The sequence below is a fragment of the Erythrolamprus reginae genome, chromosome 1, assembly GCF_031021105.1.
Source record: "Erythrolamprus reginae isolate rEryReg1 chromosome 1, rEryReg1.hap1, whole genome shotgun sequence".
Taxonomy (NCBI): Eukaryota; Metazoa; Chordata; class Lepidosauria; order Squamata; family Dipsadidae; genus Erythrolamprus; species Erythrolamprus reginae.
This window is the reverse complement of record NC_091950.1, coordinates 208,221,142-208,238,480: the sequence shown is the minus strand read 5'-3', so window position 1 is coordinate 208,238,480 and position 17,339 is coordinate 208,221,142. Positions and strand designations below refer to the sequence as shown.

Genomic DNA, 17,339 nt, shown 5'->3' with positions numbered 1-17,339 from the left:
CAGAGTGATGGCGTTCAGGGAAAAACTGTTCTTGTGTCTTGTCGTCTTGGTGTGCAGTGCTCTGTAGCAACATTTTGAGGGTAGGAGTTGAAACAGTTTATGTCCAGGATGCGAGGGGTCAGGAGATATTTTTTCAGCCCTCTTTTTGATTCATGCAGTATACAGGTCCTCAATGGAAGGGAGGTTGGCAGCAATTGTTTTTTTCTGCAGTTCTGATTATCCTCTGAAGTTTGTGTCGGTGTTGTTGGGTTGCAGAACAAAACCAGACAGTTATAGAGGTTCAGATGACAGACTCAATGATTCCTCTGTAGAACTGTATCAGCAGCTCCTTGGGCAGTTTGAGCTTCCTGAGCTGGCGTAGAAAAAACATTCTTTGTTGTGCTTTTTTGATGATGTTTTTGATGTCAGGTGACTATTTTAGATCTTGAGATATGATAGAACCTAGAAATTTGAAGGTCTCTACTGTTGATACCGTGTTGTCCAGTATTGTATGAGGTGATAGGATGGGAGGGTTTCTCCTAAAGTCTACCACCATTTCTATGATTTTGAGTTCTAGATTGTTCCAGTCGCATCACGAGGATAGTTGTTCAACCTCCCCTCTGTATGGGGTTTTATTGTTGTCTCGAATGAGACCAATCACTGTTGTATCGTCTATTCTCACCGGCTCAGGGTTGACTCAGCCTTCCATCCTTCCAAGGTCAGTAAAAATGAGGGCCCAGACTGTTGGGGGCAATATGTTGACTAAATAATAATAATAATAATAATAATAATAATAATAATAATAATAATAATTTATTAGACTTGTATGCTGCCCCTCTCCAAAGACTTGGGGCGCTTAGATCCAACCTCACAGAAATACTAGAGAGGGCTGTAAAGCACTATAAAGCGGTATATAAGTCTAAGTGCTATTGCTACTTTGAATGTAGCATCTCTCTGCATCTACTTAAAGCATTTCCATCTTCGTCTGGGATCACATGACCATAACATAAACATGGAACGAAATGCATTCGGTTTAAGGAATGGCAGATAGCCAGAAAAATTAACTACAGCCTGTACTTGAAAATTTAACTTAATAAAGTTGTGTTTCAAGGGCAAGATGATGATTTTCAGAGTTTGTAAATTGATAGTGGCTCTCAAACATACAAAAACTATTCCATTCTTTAACCTCTAGGACAAAGCTAGCTTTCCATTTTGTTAGTAATATTATCATTACACATGTGCTACTACTTACCACAACTAAAGTTACTCATGTTTGCTTTAAGGTAACACGAAGCATAAAAGGATATATAAATTGTATGTCTTTGCTGACTTACATACAGAAATTCTGATACATGGCCTGATCAATGACAGACATAAATTCATTAAAGTTCTAATTAGTATTTTTCTAACAGGATATGTACTCCTAATAATATGTGAATAAAAATTTTAAAATAACATAGAGATCTTCAAGAATAGTGAAGTGAATCGTGCCTGTGCAGCCTCTCTGTGATCCTAGAGGGCCCTCTAGCCTTCAGAAGAATTCTCCAAGATGAAATGACATTATGCACACCGCACCACAGGAGGAAGGCAAAATTTGATCATGGACAGGTAAAAAACCTTTATTAAGGCTTGTGTCAATAAGAATGGCAAAATAGGATATTCCTTCATTCTTATCATTCTCATAGCTGACATCCAGCAACTCTGTTTTGGGTGGCCACGTCTCTTCTTGGTAGAGAGAAAGATAGAGACTGGGGACTGAGAGATCCTTGCAGGAACAGTAGGTGGACTACTGTAAGCATCTATTGATAAAGTTGATCAGATCCAGACTGGCTGACCAGTTAGAACTGGGATGGCTGTGCAGGTCTTAGTAACTCATTTGAGGCACAGGTCTTGGGTTATTGGCAAACGTTTCACCTGATTGGTCCTGAAAAAGTGGGCAGCATTCTTGGGACTGTGATTTCTGTCACCTATGCTTTAAATCTCTCCTGGCTGGGAAAGGCCCCTTGGGGAGTGATGCATGCTTGGATACAAGATATGGCAAACTCCTCTTTGCAAGAGAAGGTATTTACATTTAAAGAGGGGGCTGTCTGTCCCCTTCCAAAGAAGTCATCCTTGGTTCCAACAGTTCAGAATATTTTTTTTCTCAATCTCCATTCTTCTCTTTGTATAGTGGTTGTTTCACAGCTTCAAAGGGCCCTGAAGAAAATAGATTTTTCTGGACTCTTTCTAGTCAAACCTGAGGTAGTTCAACTATACATTCTATGTATTCCAAAACTGATATAATATAGATATTATAAACCAGTGATGGTGAACCTATGGCACGGGTGCCGCAGGTGGCTCGTGGAGCCATATCTGCTGGCATATGAGCCATTGCCCTAGCTCAGCTTCATCGTGCATTTGTGTGCCGGCCAGCTGATTTTTGGCTTGCATAGAGCCTATGGGAGGGTGTTTTTGGCTTCCACAGAGCCTCTGGGGGATGGGGAGGGCAATTTTATCTTTCCTCTGTCCCTCGGAGGCCCTCTGAAGGCCAGAAACGGCCTGTTTCCCAAATTCTGGTAGGCTCCAGGGAAGCCTTTGGAGCCTGGGGAGGGCAAAACACGAGCCTACTGGGCCTACCAGAAGTTGGGAAACAGGCCGTTTCTGGCCTCCAGAGGGCTTTCAGGGGACAGGGGAAGCTGTTTTTGCCCTCCCAGGCATTGAATTATGGGTATGGGGCACTCACGTATGTGTGATAGCGCGCACACATGCTCTTTTGGCACCTGAGGGAAAATGGTTATAAAAACACACAAAAGCTATTCTTCTTCCTCAGATAAATATTAGTATAGTCTTAAACCTGGAACTGAAAATGAATTAGCTTTTAGCTTTCTCTTGGATAGATATCTGATACCCATGCTTCACTATGAAACTATGTGATGGGGCTTGATAAATTGACACTTACAACTTGAAGATTAATGAGTAGTTTAAAAAGGGACTGTATTATTTCATTACAGATGGTAAGATACATTTCTGTTACAGATGAAGACATTATTTGCATAGCATAGACTTTCAATTCATCCGTCAGATGAATTGCTCAGGACCTCCCTGTAAACAACGTTCCTGGTTTCACTGTCTGGCTGGAAGATGACCAGGATGTCAGGTGAACTGACTCTAGAGCATGCCATATAGAACAGGCCATGGGAGGAACAGGCATCTACCCTTGTGTTTTCGTAATCACATCTGTAAATCTTTTCCTGCATTTTTTGCCTCTTTTCTCTTTAACTGGTGCTACAGTGGAAGTAACAGATTCATCTGAGGAGGTAAATAAGGGTGGGGGGATCTGTCTCTGCCTATCAGCATCCATCAGTATTCATCTGGCTTGCATGGCTTAGTTCAACAGTTCTGTGGTAAAGCTGCTTGCTGCTATGAAAGAAAAAGCAAAACTCCTCTGATTGTGTTTGCACTTGGATCAGATTTTTTTTCGGGTTGGGTTAATAATAAAATAGGAAATAATCATGCTCCGATGGTCATTTTGAAAAATCCTTTCTTACTAAGCATCTAGAAGCCAAGAGAAACATACATGGCAAATTTTAAGTTTGTACGGCTTTATGGTTCTAGAGATTTCATGATTAATGCTTAAGTGGCTTTTGCTTTTATATATAGATCGATTCCTACATTGGAAAATATATTTGTGCAATTTTATATAACAAACTGATCTCCGTATATTTTGTCCTGGGAGAATCAACTCTCCTTTTTCTATTAACCTCTTCTGCAACTCATTTGTATATTTATTGTGAAACTTTTTAAAGAAACTACACTTGAAATCTTTAAAAAAAAGCCAGCACATAAATAACTGTTGCCAAAAAAATACAGTACTTAATTTTTTCCAGTTTCATTTTGTAAATCAATCTTATAGTCAATATAAAAAAAGGTTTGCTGATTTATGCTACCCCTATAATTATGAAACTTAAATATAAAATAGCTAAATGATAAGTAATAAATTTGTCATCAAACTAGAACTAGAGCACCATCTTGTGGTGATCAGTTTATTATAGAATTAGAAATTACAGTAAAATATATTGTATTATCTTCTCATAATAATACTTTTTATCAGTTAAAGATTCTATTTAAGCTTTATTGCACTAGCAAAAGAAATAGCATGCTGATTTCAACATAATATTGCTATTGTTGTGGGGAAATAGGAAGAGAAAGGAGTATTAGTTGTTTACCTCCTTGAGTTGTTTATAAAAATAATAAAGGTAATGAATAAATGAGTAAATGAGTGAGTAAATATCACAAAGGGAAAAATTGTGAGACTGAAGTTCTGGAAGAGAGAAATAAGACCTGAAACAAAATGTTACACTCTATTTTTACATCAGAGAAAGTGCTCCCATTCTGTACAAGCAGTCCTCAACTTGACCCTTCAAGTGACTACTGGAAGTTACAGCAACAATGAAAAAAACAATGACCTACAATTGGTCTTCACACTTATGACCATGTAAACATCCCCACGATTACATAATAAAAATTCAGATGCTTGGCAGCTGGCACATATTTATGATGGCTGCAGTATCCCAAAATCATGTGATTGCCATTTGGGATCTCCTCAACCAGCTTTCAACAAACAAAGCCAATGGGGAAAGACACTTACTTAATGACCATGTGACTCACTTAAGAGCTGCAGTGACAGTGGTAAAAAGATCATACAATTGTATACAACTCCTCTAACAATTGCTTACAGGCATCGGAAATTCTCATTGCAATTGTGGTCTTAAGTAACGAATTATCTGTATTTCAGATAGCTATTCCCTCTAGGACAGGGATCGGTAATCTTAAATACTCAGAGAGCCATTTGAACCTATTTCCCACAAAAAAGAAAATATTGGGGGGGCACAAAATTCTTCCCATGTTTGACTATTTCCTGAGCGGCCACAAAACTAGTATACATAGTTGAATTAAAGACTCTGTTTTCTTCTGAAACTTTTCTTGGATTTATCCATGGTTGGCTTACTAGGGATCAAAAATAAATTGTGTGCCGGTAGGTGTCGCACATTGACAATTGTGATACATATTTTGAGCAACAAGGAGCCGCAGCAGAGGGATGAAAGAGCCACATGCGGCTCCATAACCACGGGTTGCTGACCTCTGCTCTAGGATATATCCTTCTCTTCCATCCCCAATTTATAAAATGAACATTCAACTTTCTGTGGCTTTGGGGCCTGCTGTGTTATTTCCCAATGCATTATTTTGATTTTGAGGCATTAGTTTATGCCCTTCACATTATAAAAAATACCTCATGTGCGTAGGCTGGAGTAGACATCTTTCTCTTTCTCAATAGCCTGTTGTACGTACTTGCTTAGCTGTTGACAAGTATCTCTTCAGTTAATACCAGAAGAATGAGTCTATTATTATCAAAGATCATTCTTGCTCAGAAGTTAACTGGAACAGAGTTCCATAATGGCAGTTTAGGTTTTACTTATCATGGATTTATAAAATGTATAAACTAGATTTATACCTTATTAAATTCTGAGTCCTTCGGGATTGGGCGGCATAGAAGTCAAGTTAAATAAATAAATAAATAAATAAGCTAGCATTTGAAAGATCTGAATGGTAAAATGAAAAATAAGCATTTATAAAGCAAGTGAGTTAACAAATTTATTAGCAAACATGGTTCTTATAGTTATGGCCGGGATCCCCCCTGAACTCTTTAATTCATTACTTTATTCATGAAATTTCAGGTTGTTTCCCAATCCATATATGAAAAAAATCCTACTTTAATAGTAGTACAAATGATAATAACATGCACTTTTGAAGATTAATACTGATCATTTTGGAAAACGTTGCTTTTTTTATAAGGAAGGCATTCATCAACCAGTGATACTGTATAATGACCAGCAAAAACATTTTTATCCATGCCGCTGTTCCTAGGATCTCGTTCAGATCCGCCTCTTCTCTTTCAATTTCCCCGCTCGACTTTTTGCAGCCAATCACCGGAAGCGACTGAGAACGACCAATCAAGGCTCTCTTTCGCCTCTCCGCCAAGGAAAAGCCCCTCCTCTCGCCTCCCATAAGCGCCTGCGCACTCGTCCTGTACGCCGCCTCGGAGGTGTGGGCAGGCCGGGCCCGTCGATTGGTTGCCGTGTTTGTTTGGGAGACCTTTGGGAGGCCAGGCCGGTAGCACGGGGGGCCCGGACGTTACAGCCTCCATGAGCAGGTGTTGCCCACCTGTAGCCTCGGTCGTGAGGGGACTCCTCGGCTCCGTTTTCTTCTGCCTGACGCGGACTATGAGCCTCCGGGGAAATCCGTCTGCCTACCTGTCGGGGGCCGCGAGCGGCAGCAGCGGCGGCGGCAGCAGCAGGGCGGGCTCCGACGAAGGAGGCAGCGGAGGGAGCGCCTTCTTCCTGCCCTCGACCTCCTCGCCGCGGCCGGGGCTGCTGCGGCTGTCGGAGGTGCCGGGCGACGAGCCCTTCAAAGCCAACGACGCACTGCTGCACCTGCCCCTTTCCGCCCCCGCCACGGGGCAGGTTCAGCATCACGTCGTCTACTTCCCGGGGGACGTGCAGGTAGGAGGCGGCCATCCGAGACCCACGAAAAGGGAAACGCGCCGCCTTGCACGCTGCGCTTGGAGCTGGAGTGGGAGGGGGCAACGCGCCGCTCGTGGGTTGTCTGGTGAGATTCGTTGGTGGGTCAGCCGCACGTGCGAACGCGGACGGCGGTGAACCCCCCCCCCCCCCCCAATAGGTTCGGCGGCGGTTGGCTCTGACCAACGATGCGGAGAGGAGTAAAGCAACCCAAGAAACGCCGGTGGCCGGGAGTTGCTCTTCACGGCGGCCAATGTTTCTTCCCTGGGGCTTCTGTTCTAGCGTGACTTGTGTTTTCCTGGCCGAATTCAGGTCTTAAAACTGAAAGGGAGGGGGATTTACGAATGAGTTGGCCGGTGTTAAATGGAGTGTGTGTTTGGGGCGGAGGGGTATCCTCTTTTGTAGGCCAAGATTGGCACTAAAAATCTGCCATTTCACAGCTTTATGGGTATGTAATTTTAGATGTTTTTTAATATTAGATTTGTTTCCATTGTAACATTGTTATTGTGAGCCGCCCCGAGTCTTTGGAGAGGGGCGGCATACAAATCTAATTGTCACCCCTGGTAAGGTTGTAAGTCGAGGACTTAACAGTTCACTTGAACAATGATGATCGTTCAAGGCACTTCCACCTGATCACATAGCCGGCAAGCCACTCCTACCCAGTCACATGACCATTAAGCCACTCCCACAAAATAAACCACACCCACAGTGTGGCAGTAAAAATTTTAGCTGCCCATTACTGAGTATGCCCCCTCCCGTATTTGGATATGCCAGGTGACTCAACAGAAAAACACACACACATATACATATATACTTTTGTAACATATTTTTGCTGATAATGAAAAGGAAGGGAGACTAGTATTTATTTATTTATTTATTATTTGGATTTTTATGCCGCCCCTCTCCGAAGACTCGGGGCGGCTCACAACAAGTGAAAAACAATCCAATACATAATCCAATTAATTAAAATATTTAAAAAATTTAAAAAAAAACCCTATACTAACATACACACACACAAGCATACCATGTATAGATCTATTTCAAGGTATTTTGCTATCAGCAGCCATACCCTTACCGGGATTTGAATCTGAGGAGTCTGCCTGTAAGGCAGCAACTTTAATCTCTAGACCATAGGTTTTCCTCTCTCAGTTTGTACCAGGGAAGAGATATATTTTTATGCTCCGTGCCATATTGGTATTCCAGGATAATTCACCAGAAAAACACACACACCACACACACACACACACACATATATGTATATGTATATTATATATGCATATGTATGTATGTATGTATATGTTTTCGTAGATTTTCACAGGTATGGGTATGAAGGTCTTGGCATATTCGGGTTTCTTCCCGTGTAAGTTTCAGAGATTTCTGGTGACCTTTCGACGAGTCCCACTCGTCATCTTCAGGCTGGTCCTTCTGTCCCTGTTCGCCCTAGCACAAAGACAAAAGCACCAGCCTATCAGAGATTTGTTTGTTTTCTAATGGAGTCTGTAGATATCTTGCACCAGTGATCTTGGCTGACCTTTAAATTGCTCTAAGACTAGGTTGTTTGTATCATTTTCAAACCAAAAAATGTTTTCCCTGTGGTGGCCATTATTTATTCTTATTTTAAAGTAAAAGAAATGAGGCTGCTGTCTCTATGGTGGTTGTGGGATTTTCTTTTCCAGTGGATAAATTGGTGGCAAGGAGAAAACCCATAGTGTTATTATAATTACAGCCCAGCATAATGAACCAGGTTTAAGCTAACTGAAATAAAAAAATAGATCAAGACATAATGGAAGATCTAAAGATCTTATCATTGTAGAGAGACTAATGAGAGTTTCAACTTTCTAAGATGCAAATTGAAATAAAAGATATTTGTCTGCATTTTGTTAAATTGGTTTTGAGGCAGGATGCTGCACTTCTACCCAAATTCCACAGTATTTTGTAACAAATGAAAGTGTTGGAAGATCTTCTAGGTCATTTTAGCTTTAAAGGATTTGATGGCATTTAACATCAATGGGCTGTAACTCAATCCTAGCAAGATAAAGCAGCTTTATGTATTTGGACCTAGAATCCAAGATTCTTCCATCTTTAGTTCTGGATGGGGTTATACAATCCCAGACAGACCCATTGAAGAGCCTCAGTGGCGCAGTGGTTAGAGTGCAGTACTGCAAGCTACTTCTGCTGATCACATGGCTGCCAGCAGTTTGGCAGATCGAATCTCAGCAGGCTCAAGGTTGACTCAGCCTCCCATCCTTCCAATATCAGTAAAATGAGGACCAAGATTGTTGGGGGCAATATGGTTACTCTCTGTAAACCAATTAGAGAGGGCTCTAAAGCAGGGGTCGACAAAGTTGTTCAGAATCTAGGAGCCAGCCAAAAAATTTAGGAGCCAGAATTTTTTTAAAGCAAACTTGGTTTTTTGCCGAGTCTCCACCTGACATCGCTTTCACCCCCTCCCCCCCGGCGCAGGCCTGGCTCCGCCGAGCCGGCTCTGCTGTACTCCCGTCGGGATCCGAGGGGAGACCGTTAGTCAGAAACCGAAACAGAGAAGAAGGAAAGGGAGACCGGGCCGGGGACGCGGGTGAGGGGGGGAGGGGGGAGGAGGGGTTACTGGTTGGAAGTCACCGCGCACGCGGCCGGAGGAGGAATGAACAAAACCTCACGCCGGGAGGGGAGGGGCTTCCGCTTCTCTCCGAAGGCGGGTGAGCGGCCAAGATCGGAGCGTCTGTGTGCGGTGGGGGGGAGTGAAGGCGTTCGAGTAGGAGGCGGAATGGAGGCAAGGGGGGGAGGGAGAGACGCACGCAAGCGCAGGGGACGCTGGGAAAGCAGCTCGCTCCGAGGTTGATGGGCGGAGCTACGGAAGCCAAGATGTACCATTTCTGGGCGTAAACACAAGGCGGGAAAAATATACTGTATACCAGTGTTTCCCAACCTTTTTTGAGCCGCGGCACATTATTCATATTTTCAAAATCCTGGGGAACACTGAAGGGGGGCGGGGCGGGCTAAAGAAAAGTTTGGACAAAAAAACCCTCTCTCTTCCTCCCTTTCGCTCTATTTCTCCCTCTTTCTCTCTTTTCCTTCCTTCCCTTCTCTCTCTCCATTCCTTTCTTTCTTTCTTCCTCTCTTTTTTTCTCTCTTTCTCTCTCTCTCCTTCCCTTCCTCTATGTCTTTCTCTCTCCCTTGCTCTCTCTCTCTGTCTCTCTTGCTATCTCTTTCTTGCTTTTCTCTCTCTCTCTTGCTCTCTCTCTCTCTTTCACTGTCTTGCTATATGTCTCTTTCTTTCTCTTTGCCTCTCTTGCTATCTCTCTTTCTTTCTCTCTCTTTCTCTCTCTCTGTCTCTCTTGCTATGTCTCTCTTTCTTTCTCTTTCTCTCTCTCTCTGCCTCTCTTGCTAAGTCTCTTTTTCTCTTGCTATGTCTCTCTTTCTTTCTCTCTCTCTCTGCCTCTCTTGCTATGTCTCTCTTTCTCTCTCTCTTTCTCTATCTCTCTTTCTCTTTCTCTGCCTCTCTTTCTTGCTCTGTCTCTCTTTCTCTGCCTCTCTTGCTATGTCTCTCTTTCTTTCTCTCTCTCTCTCAGCTGACTGCAAGCGGGAGCCCTGACGGCGGCAGCTGGACGTGCTGCTGGACACCGTATATGCCAGGCCCGCAGCGCCAGCAGCACGTCCAACCGCCACCGTCAGGGCTCCCGCTTGCAGTCAGCTGAGAGAGAGAGAGAGCTCCCTCTCGCCGCCGACATCTCCCTGCGACTGCCTGCGGCCGCTGCGGCCACCCCCCCCCGCTCCCATCGCCAGTGCCCTCCCGCCGGGCCACAAAGGACACTTGCCGCAGGTCCAACCGCCACCGTCAGGGCTCCCGCTTGCAGTCAGCTGAGAGAGAGAGAGCTCCCTCTCGCCGCCAACATCTTCTCGCGACTGCCTGCGGCTGCTGCGGCTGCCCCCCCACCCCGCTCCCAACGCCAGTGCCCTCCCGCGGGGCCACAAAGGACACTTGCCGTGGATGACAGAGAAGCTCCAGCTGGGCGGGGCGCTGCCGGTACTTCCGTCCCGGGGCTCCCGCTCGCAGCTGTCCCCCGGCTCCTGCTCGATGCCGCGGTTTTCGGCGCTCTCCTGCTGGGCTCCAAAGAAGGAAGGCGGGAAAAAGGCTTTTTCCCGCCTTCCTTCTTTGGAGCCCAGCAGGAGAGCGCCGAAAACCGCGGCATCGAGCAGGAGCCGGGGGACAGCTGCGAGCGGGAGCCCCGGGACGGAAGTACCGGCAGCGCCCCGCCCAGCCGGAGCTTGGCGGCACACCTGGCCATGTCTCGCGGCACACCGGTGTGCCGCGGCACACCGGTTGGGAAACGCTGCTCTATACATACAGTACAGCAGGCAACATTTTCTAGGCGCCAGACAACATTTTCTAGGCGCCACTGGCGACCAGGCGCCTGGGTTTGTCGAACCTTGCTCTAAAGCACTCTGAAGTGGCATGTAAGTCTAAGTGCTATTGCACAATCTGGAAATCCTCCTAGAGTTCTAGACTTACTGCTCTTGCTCAAAGAGCAGGTGGCAACCATGGCCTAAAAGAGCCTTTGCACACCTTCAGGTGGTCCACCAGGTGCACCCATTCTTGGACCAGGAAGCAATGCTCACAGTAACTCATACCATTGTAATCTCTCATTTAGACTAGTGCAGAGGTAGGCAAAGTTGGTTCTTCTATCCCTTGTGGACTTCAACTCCCAGAATTCCTGAGCCAATCATGCTAGCTCAGGAATTCTGGGAATTGAAGTCTCCATGTAATAGAAGAGCCAACTTTGCCTACCCCTGGACTACTGCAATTTCTGTATGTGGGGCTGCCCCGGAACGGCATTTGGAAACTTCAATTGGTTTAGAACAGTGATGGTGAACAGTGGTGGCACATGGAACCATATCTGCCGGCACTCAAGCCATTGCCCTACCAGAAGATTTTCGCTTGCATGGAGGCTCTTGGTGAGCATTTTTGTCCTCTGGAGGAGGCAGGGGGAGCCATTTTAGCCCTCCTCAGGCTCCAAGAAAACCTCTGGAGCCTATGGAGGGTGAAAAATGGGTTTGCTGGGCCCACCCAAAGTTGGGAAATGGAAGAGCAGGGGGATCATGTGTGCATGCACAGGGGCCGGGGCAGCACTGGGGGAATCACACATGCACAAGGGGTGAGGGCCCTTGCATGTGCGCAATAGCATGCGTGTACTTTTGGCACTGAAGGGAAAAAAGGTTCGCCACCAGTGGTCTAGAATGTGGGCAGTAAATGGCAGAAGATAGATATATAATACCTGTAACCCCACTTTTGTATAAGCTGCATTGATTACCAGCTTGTATCTGGGGGTAATTCAGAGTCCTGGTTGTCACTTTTAAAGACCTACATGGCTTGGGATCAGATTACCTGATGGACCATATTTTTCCAAGAGTCTCTACCCATCCATAACGGAATGGGCATGCTGCAGATCCCATTGGCCAGAGTGTCAACTAGTGAGGGCTATGAGCAATGGCCCCTACTCTGTGGAACCTCCTCTCTTCAGAGATTAGAATGACCCCAATCCTGTTAGCCTTCTGTAAGGCCCTAAAATCCTGGCTGTGTTTCAAATCCAAGGGGTACTGAAAGTGTCAAGGGCCACATTCCCTGGTTTTACTGCTAACACTACACTGGCCAAGTATCTCAGCTGCATATATATTCATTTCAGATATTTTTAAATTATTTTTAATCATTTCATTGTTTTAAAGTACTTTAGTGTTTTATATTTTTACTTGTAAGTCACCCAGAGATCTTGATTGAGATGGGTGGCTATAGCTCACCAGTTACAGTATAGTAACATCAGATAAGTTACAGTAGGCTGGAATATCTTAAATGGAACAGCAGTATTCAATTCAATGCATTCCTCAAATTTTATTATATTAAGTATGTTATTTCTACTCTGCATGTGACCTGCATTTTTTCCATGTTTCCTCTAAAATAGTACCTCTTTATCTATTTCATTTCAGAACTATCATGAAATTATGGCTTGCCATCCAGAGAACTTCCAGTGGAAACAATGGTGCTTAGAAAACGTTGCAATTATTCTTGGTCATCGTTTTCCAGGCAGTTATATTTGGATTATAAAATGTTCCCGCATGCATTTGCACAAGTTCAGCTGCTATGATAATTTTGTGGCAAGCAATTTATTTGGAGCACCTGAACACAGTACTGACTTTGGAGCCTTCAGACATCTTCATGCCCTGCTAGTTAATGCATTTAAACTTGCTCAAAATTGTTTAGTGTCTCAGAAAAGCATGTACGATTTCAGCAACAATACAAAAGCAGTTTCTTGTGAATTACCTACTTTTGCAACCAGTAATGGTTGCCCAGCAGCAGAGAAACATTGTGAACATGTTAGCAATTCTGCTGTGAGCTTTAATGAGCCTTCTGCTATTGGTAGAGCTTCATTCACATTAATAGGATTCAGTAAAGGTTGTGTTGTCTTGAATCAATTACTTCATGAACTGAAAGAAGCAAAAAAGGACAAGGATATAGAAGCTTTTATACAAAATATAAAAGCTATGTACTGGTTGGACGGCGGTCATTCTGGAGGAAGTAATACTTGGGTAACGTACCCTCGTGTGCTGAAAGACTTTTCACAGACTGGAATTTCAGTTAATGCTCATGTCACACCATATCAGGTATTTGATACAATGAGAACATGGATTGGAAAAGAGCACAAAAGATTTGTACAACTTCTTGAGGAGTTTGGTGCAAATATAACTAGCCAACTTCATTTTGCTGATGAAGCACCTTCTTTGGACAATCACTTCAAAGTGCATGAAGTATTTTGACATGTCAATAACGCTAGTATACTGTATCTGCAAAATAGATCTTAATCTTGGAAGAGGAAATACTGTATACGCTTTCTAAGATGAATGTTGATGTATCTATTGCTTGTAACTGAAGTCACCAGAAAGTTAGCTTTTTGATCTAAAAAAGGCAATATTATCCACGAGGAAAACCAATTTAAGATCAAAAAGAAACAAACTTAATTCAGATTAATCTTATAGGAAATTTTGTAGAATTATAAAGAACAAAACTTTCAAGTCTAGGCATAAAAAGATCATCTTCAAATTCTTGGAAGTTGGAAGTTTTATTTTTGAATACAATCCAGTTATTTAGATGGGATAACCATTAGACTATCAAAGCTACTCTAAAACTTATTTAGTATTTTAGCACAATAATGCAGTAAATTGGTTATTTTGACAGTATTTATCTTCATTGCAATAAGTATACATTAACCTTGGGAATAAGGTAAATAACCACTGTACTGTTGTGCCAGAGATGCCCTGCAGTTTCTAACTATTGCAAGCATCTACAGATATTGAATTTTTTGTTTCCTTTTAGGAGGCATTGGAAGAGAATTGAACAACTTTGCGTGCGTGAGACCAAAAATGTTCACTCACATGGTTCAACATTCCATACTAATGGTGAAGCTTAACTAACGCTCAATACAATTTTGAGCTTTTGTAACTTGAGACTGTTATAACTTTTATAATAACTGTAATTATTACTTTGTTGAATATAAAGCCATGTAATTACATTATATTAATACTGTAAGTTTTGGGGAAATGATAGTAGCATATACAGTTATTATTTATAACACAGGAACATCAAGCAGTATTCTCTATAAAGTGGTCACTGTGAAAGAAGGACCACCACAGTGTAAAACATTTTGATGTTTGTTAGTTAAAAATTAAAGTACGGTATTAATCCATCAGTGCAACTGGCATTTTTATACATTGTTTGAAAGCTAATTAGAAAAAACCAGAACACTATTTGAAAATGGAATTTGTAGCATATAGAATTCATCTGAATTTTAAAGGATCTGTGACACATAGGGTCCCTTGGAGCAGAATTCTCCAATCTTTTGAGTTTTGCAGCCCTGGAGAGGGAGGGGATAGTTCTGCAGAGTTGGGGAACATGTGCATGCACTTGCCTAATGCTTGTGTAAGTGGGGATGTGCGTGCATCACTTCCACCATCCAGTTCTGAACAGCTCAAGGCCAAGTAGTGAGCTGTGGCCCAGAGGTTGGGGACACCGCCTTAAAACTTTGATGAACAAAATATTATTGAAAGATAATAAATTAAAATTATTGATAATAAAAACTTACAGGTATGTTAAGTTAAAGGCTGTGTCTTGTTTTTGCTATAGCAAAATGATTTGATAATTTTATTTACCTACCTATCTACCTACCAACCTATCTATTACCTACAAATTGTAAGGGACCTTGTAGGTCCTCTAGTCCAACCCTCTAGTCATGCAGGAACCCTACACTGTCCCAGACAAATGGCAGTCCAATCTCTTCTTGAAAGTCTCAAGTGTTGGAGCATTCACAACCTCTGCAGGCAAGCCGTTCCACTCGTTGATCGCTCTCACCGTTAGAAAGTTCCTTATTTCCAGGTTAAATCTCTCTCTGGTCAGTTTCCATCCATTGTTCCTTGTCTGGCTTTCTGGTGCTTTGGTAAACAGCCTGACCCCCTCTGTGGTAGCCCCTCAACTATTGGACAACTGCTATCTTGTCTCCCCTGGTCCTTCTCTTCACTAGACTATCTATGCCCAGTTCCTACAATCTTTCTTTATATGTTTTAGTTTCCACAGAATATCCTCCTAACTACATTTTCCCATATTGTTCCATTCTGTGTTTTGCAAGGAGGGCATCTTTCAAGAGTAACATTTTAAAAAGGAATAGAAAGTTAAGGTATAGGAATCAATACAAATGGAGATTCTTATTTGCAAGAAAGCAAGCACTGCCTTATACACACAGTGTATATACAGGACAGCTTTTGAGCATAAGCTATAAAATCGGTTATAATAGGAATTTAATGATATTTAATTTAATGATATGCTTGTTCCATGGAAGCCGTTTTTCTTTCTCTGTTATCTCTCAACCCCCTGCAGCAGATTTGAATGTCATGAGAGAGCTGAAAGAATAAGAAAATTATGTTTTGTCAGCAGTAGACCTTTAGCGTAGACTTTTATGCCATCTCATACTATGTAATGATGCAGATTTATCGCATCAGTATAAATGCAAAATGGCTATTTGTTCTGATCCAATAATTCACTGTAGGCACTTGAGATATTGTACACTGCATTTCTAAAGGGATGTGCGCATGGAAGAGGGAAAGCCAGGATATTAAGTAGGTCAAATCTCATAATATTGTTTGTGCAGCCAAAATGCAGGGATTTTTGCTTTTCATACCTTCCAATGAGATTTTTGTTATTGTTGCACTTTGAAATATATTCGGAAGCAAAGTCTTTACTTCTTAGTTCATGTTTTAAAAATAATAAAATGCTGGTAATTTAATCATCTCCAAATTAATAGTCTACCAAAATATCCAGCATTTAATAGACATACTTTATATATTGCTTCACATTAGAAGTTAGAAAATGCTAGAAGAATAGGAAAGTCTTACAGTATTTTGGAGAAAATTAATTCTATTTACAATTAAATATATCTATTTACTGAAATGATGTCCAGCAGTCAAATGAGTTCTTCTGTTTCCCAAATTCACTCTGAGGAGACAGATTTGGGGCTGAAGAGAGAAATACCGTAGTATATTGCCTGCCTTCACTACAGCTCATTAACTCTGTCACAGTATAAAGATATACTAAATATTTTCAATGTGACATTTCTTTACCTTTGAGAGCTGGTTTTATAAATAAGCTTTGTGTTTGTCTTAAATTAGATGACACGTTGAACTTTATTTTCCCGAATGGAGCTAAGATACTTACTTTTGTTTCTATAGAGAATTGGAAGACCATTAGATAAAAAATGAAAGAAGTATCATATTAAACATAAGTTTAATGTTTCCAAATGTAAAATAATGCACTGGGGAAAAGGAATCCTCAATCTGAGTACAGTATTGTATTGGCAGTTCTGTGATAGCAAAAACTTCAGAAGAGAAGGATTTAGGGGTAGTGATTTCTGACAGTCTCAAAATGGGTGAGCAGTGTGGTCGGGCAGTAGGAAAAGCAAGTAGGATGCTTGGCTGCATAGCTAGAGGTATAACAAGCAGAAAGAGGGAGATTGTGATCCCGCTATATAGAGCGCTGGTGAGACCACATTTGGAATACTGTGTTCAGTTCTGGAGACCTCACTTACAAAAAGATATTGACAAAATTGAACGGGTCCAAAGACGGGCTACAAGAATGGTGGAAGATCTTAAGCATAAAACGTATCAGGAAAGACTTAATGAACTCAATCTGTATAGTCTGGAGGACAGAAGGGAAAGTGGGGACATGATTGAAACATTTAAATATGTTAAAGGGTTAAATAAGGTTCAGGAAGGGAGTGTTTTTAATAGGAAAGTGAACACAAGATCAAGGGGACACAATCTGGTATTAGTTGGGGGAAAGATCAAAAGCAACATGAGAAAATATTATTTTACTGAAAGAGTAGTAGATTCTTGGAACAAACTTACAGCAGACGTGATTGGTAAATCCACAGTAACTGGATTTAAACATGCCTGGGATAAACATATATCCATCCTAAGATAAAATACAGAAAACAGTATAAGGGCAGACTAGATGGACCATGAGGTCTTTTTCTGCCATCAATCTTCTGTTTCTAAGTTTTTTAAAAAAATATTCAGTTCAATAAAATGTTTTGATGTTTAATAAAATGCAGAGTACACTGTTCAGTACTAATCTTTTGATACATGTAATTTAGAGATTTATTTTTAAACTCTAAGTTAGTTTTCTAAGCATAAAAAAAATAAATACTCTATCTTCCAGTTACATACACATTTTCTTCCAATCAGTAGCTTAGATTGTACTGATACTTT

General features: G+C 42.0%; 1 protein-coding gene and 1 long non-coding RNA gene across 2 annotated transcripts; one reads left to right on the top strand and one right to left on the bottom strand.

Moving 5' to 3' along the window:
* The first annotated feature begins 6,041 nt into the window (after positions 1 to 6,041).
* On the top strand, positions 6,042 to 14,682 carry C1H2orf69 (chromosome 1 C2orf69 homolog). The gene is made up of 2 exons (XM_070732090.1): positions 6,042 to 6,518; positions 12,516 to 14,682. The coding sequence occupies exons 1-2, from the start codon at positions 6,162 to 6,164 to the stop codon at positions 13,341 to 13,343; spliced, it is 1,185 nt and encodes a 394-aa protein (XP_070588191.1). The 5' UTR covers positions 6,042 to 6,161; the 3' UTR covers positions 13,344 to 14,682.
* Positions 14,683 to 15,357: 675 nt separating this feature from the next.
* LOC139156462 (uncharacterized) lies at positions 15,358 to 17,037 on the bottom strand. The gene is made up of 2 exons (XR_011557318.1): positions 16,977 to 17,037; positions 15,358 to 15,476 (listed from the first exon to the last, which is right to left on the bottom strand). It is a non-coding gene; the product is annotated as an uncharacterized lncRNA (long non-coding RNA).
* Between the last annotated feature and the right edge of the window lie 302 nt (positions 17,038 to 17,339).

Excerpts from the sequence above, each read along its gene's own strand:
- C1H2orf69 (XM_070732090.1), top strand. The coding sequence starts at position 6,162 with ATGAGCAGGTGTTGCCCACCTGTAGCCTCGGTCGTGAGGGGACTCCTC. Across the intron at positions 6,519-12,515 it reads ACTTCCCGGGGGACGTGCAG|AACTATCATGAAATTATGGC; the intron begins GTAGGAGGCGGC and ends ATTTCATTTCAG.